Source organism: Hypomesus nipponensis, chromosome 27, assembly GCF_054491055.1.
Source record: "Hypomesus nipponensis isolate SF chromosome 27, ASM5449105v1, whole genome shotgun sequence".
Taxonomy (NCBI): domain Eukaryota; kingdom Metazoa; phylum Chordata; class Actinopteri; order Osmeriformes; family Osmeridae; genus Hypomesus; species Hypomesus nipponensis.
In genome coordinates, this window is record NC_140387.1 from 6,081,492 (window position 1) to 6,087,605 (window position 6,114).

Here is a 6,114-nt window from a genome sequence, read left to right on the forward strand (position 1 = left end):
TCCAGAGAAACGGCCTACCCCCACAGAGCCCCACAGGGACTCCACTGCTGAATAACGCCCACTAAGGCCCACTGCAGTACACAGGCTGTATTGTTATGTACGTGTCTCTGTGAAGGACACCGTCAGAGTAACATAGCCAACAAAGTCTGACTTTAGTTGCAAAATGGGGAGGGTGAAGAAACAACAGCTGGGTCTACACGTCCTCTCGTGTTGCTTTTTAGTCGGGAATCATGAACGGTGTGCAATTTTCCCAGTGCAGGCTTTCAGCTGTCGAAAATAACTGCTGAAATACCAGATCATTCATTAAGTACTTCTTTTAATGCTCAACACTGTCATTTGATATGGCATGAGAATTGTCCTCATCACGTGTCAAGTGACGAGAACAAAAATAATGGCATTCCAAAAGATTGTGCCTATAACTGGACCGTAGCCAATGGTGAAGCATGGACATAGTATCCACATTGATAAAAATAGAATTTTGGAGAGCCACGGTCATGGAGCCTAGTTACCTCCCTCTCATGTGGTTATATATGAGTTCCTCCCTTCTCCTGTAAAACCATTGTGGGACATCCACAGAGAAGACAAGGTTCGATATAATAAGGATAATACACCACAGGTAAGTCTATTTCGAACGTTCATACTAGATATATTGACACAATGCAGTGTTTAGTGAGCATTTATTTTGACGATGACTCGGAACTGAAAGGGATGCCATTCAAACATTGACAGCCCGGTTCTAAGTGAATGCAATGCTAGGCATATGGTTTTAAGCACAAACCCGCTTGTTATTCTCCTATCTTTTGCCACTTGGGTAAAATAATGAAATGGTTGTTTGGTTGCATGAGACACAAACAGTGTCAGTGTTGACAGTCTGGTGTGCAACAACCGCCAGCAAGCTAGGACTGTGTTAATTATAGCTTTGCATGTAACACACCAGTATTCTGAAACTTTGCTTGCCTGCTGCTCTATGACACTGTTCACAAGGGCAGGAACTTTCTTTCTTTAAATTGTCTTTGAATCTCAGTGCAACATGTCCCTTTAAAGGAATGTATGTTGTACTTTCGACATGCACTAGCATGTGGAAATGAATTAGATGCAAAAGGCCTAATTTTCCATGGGACTTCTGGACAGGAATATCATGATGTGGGGGCGGTAGTTTGGCTGATGTGTCCTTGTGTTGGTCCCTGTCAGCAGGTGGGCGAGATGCAGGACAGGGCAGAGGTGACCGTGTATGACAACTTCCAGCTCAAAGACCAGTGGGAGAAGAGAGCACAGCTGTTAAGTGACAAAGAAAATCAGGAGAAGGAAAGGAAGAAAAAAAGTGCCATCAATGGGTGAGATGATGTTATTAGTGGAGGGATATCTGACTCGATCTACGATTTCCCCCCCGTCTGCTGTAAGTGAAAGGCAATCAGATATGTCATTTGTGCTGCTTCTGTGAGACAGGTGAGTTGACGCTGAGAATGGAAAAAAAATGGGGGAGTTAAAGATGATTTAAATGGAGATTATGGATCCTGCTTTCCCTTTGAGACGGGGGTTTATGTGCTCCTGGAGGACAGACTCCATGTAATCCCGATAGACTGCTTCTGACGGCTGCTCCGACTGTAGTGTTTAGTTGTCACCCCTTTTCCCCCCCGCTCTATCTCTTCCCTCTGAATGTCTATGTCTACTGAATAACATTGTTGCGGTTCTAACTTCTGATTCCTTCCCTGTTGTGGCCTTCCTGTTATCCACAGGCTTTTTAAAGAGTGGCAGTATCGCATGGCAGTCAGGACGGGCACGGTTCCGGTGTCCGAAAAGAAAGGAAAGGGAAGTGACATGTCTGACTTTAGGAAGTATGTGGTGAAAGCGTCTGGAGAAGAAGTGGACATGGCTCTTTTGGAAGCCAAATTTAAGGTGAAACCCCCTCCAAAGAAGCCTGCAGCCCCTCCTCCATCCCCACCACCGAAGAAGAAACCACCCCCACCACCGAAGAAGAAACCACCCCCACCACCAAAGAAGGAGATGGCCCCAAAACCAGTGGAAAAGAAGCCTGTCGAGAAGCCAAAGCCTCCTGCAGGCTGGGGTGAGTCATGGAAGATGCTGAAATCTCCCCTTCACCAACAGAGGAGTGTGGAATCGAAGCAAGAATCTGTGGCACCCCAACAAACGAATAACAACACATACAAGTCTCAGGGGTACGACTTTGACAAGCAGTGGGGATCCAAAGCGGAATGGAAAGAGTCATGGAAACAGTTGAAAAACCATTCGGATGAGGTTTCAATGGAAAACATGTCCTTCTTTGAGATTATATCACAGGGGAAGTGGTGGAGGACATACGAGGAGATCGAAACCTTTGCTCTTCCTGTCTGGGCTGGCACATGGAAGACGGTCAACTTTAAACTGGGTCAGACTCCTGAGGAATGGGATCAGAAATGGCCCCAATACAAACGTGAACCGAGCGATAAACTTCTGAAGGCTCAGTTTCTGGAAGACACTGTCAGCCTACCTGGATGGGAGGACTGTTGGAAGACCGCAAAGCCTGATGTTAAACAAGAAACGGAGAAGACAAAATTACAAATCCCCAATGTCTTCTTACCAGGTTGGAATGATTCTTGGAAGACCTGCGATATGGGTGTCAAACTCAATGATCAGGCACCACCAAGTATGAGGGATTGGCGAGACTCCTGGAACTACTGCCAAGAGCACAAGTGGTGCTCGGCATCCATGGATTCCCGCTATCGTCATTATACCATGATGATGGCAAAACGCAGACTGACCAATGAGCTACGGGGCGGTCTGCTCGATGAGGATATTCCCTCTGAGTGGATGGAATCTTGGAAATCCCCTCAATGTCAGTCTCAGACAGAAGAATCAGATGAATCTGAACCCGTTTCTGAGCAGGACATGTCAGATGTACCACTGCATCTCCAGTTCCACAAGATAAATACGTCTTTCCCATCCTGGACTGAGTCATGGAAGGTTTCATCCGCACCTACAGCAGGTGACGATGAAGATCAGTCCTCCACAGATTGGAAGGACTCCTGGAAACTATCCAATCCTAATATGAGCTCCAATTCACAGAGCCATGGAGATGTCATGTTTTTGTCTCGAAAGCATAAGACCCACAGATACATGGGTGTCGAGCACGCGGAAGACGCAATGGGCCAGGATGAGTGGTCAGAGTGCTGGAAAACGACCAAGCCTGAACCACAGCAGGAGCTAGAAGAAGAGAACGCGCCTGACAGAAACTACGACCTCTCTAAACATTCACCCGCAGTGATAGACATCCCTCTGTATGACTGGACAGAGTCATGGAGGCTGTCTACTCCCTTCAAGCCTTGTAACTCAAATTCACTGGCCAGGTGGAAAGAATCATGGAGGCTCTCTAATCTGAACCACGCCGAGCAGCTTGACCAAGGCGTTGAGTCTCGGTTTTACAGACAAAATGGCCCCAAACATCGCCAGCACCTGTGCGAGGTGGAGCTGCCTCAGGCAGAGTGGAACAACTCCTGGAAGTACCTCAAGTCGGACACTCTGGACCCAAACATGAGCAGGGAGGACAGTGAGGAGTGGGGCCAGAGCTGGAGGGTTCTCAACCCGCAACTCTACCTGAAGAAGGAGGCCTGGTGTGACCAGGCAACGCCTGAACCCTTCGCTGATCTACGTCTGCAGTTTACGTTCTTGTCGAGGGAAGACCGAATGGTGCTGAAGCCTGAGATTAGTCCTTCAGAGTGGTCCGAGTCCTGGAGGTTCCTGAAGCAAGAAGCAGACACAAGATCTAAGTGAAATGAAGAATATTGCAACAAAAAAACATACAGTGCAGACAACATCATAATTAATAGTGTGTCTTTAGCTCTAAGTATTGCTTTGCAATAGCTGATTTGGTGCACCTAGGAAATAATACAGTGTGATTTTTAAATCCCAACCCAATAAAAACGCTATAAAAAATGCCTCATTTCTTTTCAATAATCACTAATTGCACTGTAATTTACATAATAGCAATATCCATGATCAATAGGTCGCCATGCAGACCATCACCATTTGCAGTCAGCTGTAATTACATATGGAACATTGGATTTCCTGTTGATGACTCATGCACAAATTACAGATAACGATCCCAGTAAATACACCTGCATCAACACAAGTTACAACTTGAGCAACTAGCACATTTAAACAGCTGTGACTCTCACGCTTAAGTGAAAAAGTGTCGAGTTAAATCAACAACAGACTGAACTAATTTGGCTTTCCACTAGAAAATCATAAATGCCAATCATGAGCAATAAAAAGGATGCTGATAAATATTCAAAATGTTCACACACGTGCATCAGTTCCACTGCAGTGACAGGTTGCACCCTACGGTTTCACAGGGCTAATCTTATGCAACTTCTGTGTTTGAAATACACATGTGGGAGCATTTACATTTAGCCATCTGTGACATGGGAACACAGCTTGGCAGCACCATCAATCCACCAGGTATAAATAGAGGCTAGGCTAGGCGTTCAGAGCCATAGAATACCCCACTCATACATATGTCAGTAAGAACAGGCTTTCTCATTCGTACCTTCCAATGTTCAGAGCATGGGGAATTATTTGAAGTTCCAATTTCCGAATATCGGACATTGAGTGTGATGACAGCCCTCTGTCTACCCGATGAATTCACCCTTTGTTTTACTACGCCTCACTCAATGTATACACAGATAGTTTTAAATCTGTTGGGATTACCAAATCATAGACAATTAATCAAAAAACAAAAAATGATGTTTTATGTGGTGAGTTGTGGTCTGTTAATATCCTTGAAATAAAGGAAATTGACTGTTACGATTCTTTCTCTAAGGAAAACAAGGTTTTGCTTTCTTTTGATGTTTTTCCCCAAACCACAGTAACCACATATAATATAGAATCTTAAACCTGAGAATGACAAGTAGGGTGGGGGTGTCATAAAAAGCCTAGCCTAGCTTATTTCTGAAAGAACTATGGTCTTAAATAAGGGGAGACTTTATATGCGTGACTATTGTGGGTGGAAATAGGTTAAGTAACCTATGTCTCCTAAGAGTTTGAAGAGAAAGAGGCTCAAACAGATAAAGCATATACTATTCCCTGTGGCTGTCTGTTCTCATCTTCCTGCAGTGTTTCTCTAATGCACTTTGGATTATAGTGGATGGATTTGAGTGAAATGAACATTTTTTTCAACAGACAGCGGCCTTAGAAAGAAGTGCTGACAAGCTGCATCATGGCCCTTACCTTAAGTTGAACAGGACAGCCAGATAAATGAATGTTTTGGACCACAGTTGTGCTACACAAATGTGAAACAAACCGGAACATGTTATCAAGGCCTAAAAATACTTCCAGTAATCTGGTAGAGGTCATTATCATACAGTAGGGTTGAACCTCAGCAGGGATGAGGTTCCATATTTGGGGACACTGTTTGTATTAGGCATTGACATGATTTGCAGACATTGTTTATCACCCTTCTGACATTTTGAAAGAAAATATTATTCAAAGCATTATCCCGAATATACTGTATACCACTGTTATCTACTGCTGTAAACTGGCTCCAAGAAGGTTATGTGCAATTTAAGAATGTCACCATGAAGTTTATTATGGGATGAAGGATAGTGTGATAGGCCCGAAGGTCCAGAACAATCTCCAAAAGACATTCCACTCTCTGAAAGAATGGAGGACACAGCCCTGCACCTCTGCAGCCAATCACGTCTGTGTATTCAGAGATGGCTCAAACCAAGCACTACATCATCTTTTAATGACCTGGTTATTCCTCTAATTTGTTTGTGTATCTTATTATCTTTCTATAAATGTGTTTGAAATTAACAAATGAAGCATTGTTGGTGATGAGAAATGATATTTCTCTCTCTCTCCCTCTCTCTCTCTCTCTCTCTCTCTCTCTCTCTCTCTCTCTCTCTCTCTCTCTCTCTCTCAAATTGATATGAAGTCTAATAATGAGAATTACTTTTGTACGGTATGTTTTCTTCTCCCTTGGCCCAATCTGTGAACTGGAGCTACTGGAGTTGTTTGCTAATGAGGCTAATCACTTGTCATCTCTCCCTGTTGGACTCCTTCACTGCTATGCTAACATAATTAGGCTGTGGAACACAAGCAGGAGAAGAAATCCAGGGA

At 44.1% G+C, this 6,114-nt stretch overlaps 1 protein-coding gene across 2 annotated transcripts; it reads left to right on the forward strand.

Moving 5' to 3' along the window:
* Window positions 1–484: 484 nt before the first annotated feature.
* Window positions 485–3,932, forward strand: LOC146220623 (uncharacterized). Of its 2 annotated transcripts, none has more exons than XM_084693559.1 (3): window positions 485–616; window positions 1,192–1,334; window positions 1,737–3,932. In XM_084693559.1, exons 2-3 carry the CDS (start codon window positions 1,204–1,206, stop codon window positions 3,766–3,768), a joined length of 2,163 nt encoding a protein of 720 aa, XP_084549685.1. In that variant the 5' UTR covers window positions 485–616; window positions 1,192–1,203; the 3' UTR covers window positions 3,769–3,932. The 2 variants fall into 2 exon arrangements, with proteins under 2 accessions (XP_084549685.1, XP_084549686.1); XM_084693560.1 differs by having other exon boundaries at window positions 490–616; window positions 1,195–1,334.
* Window positions 3,933–6,114: the final 2,182 nt, after the last annotated feature.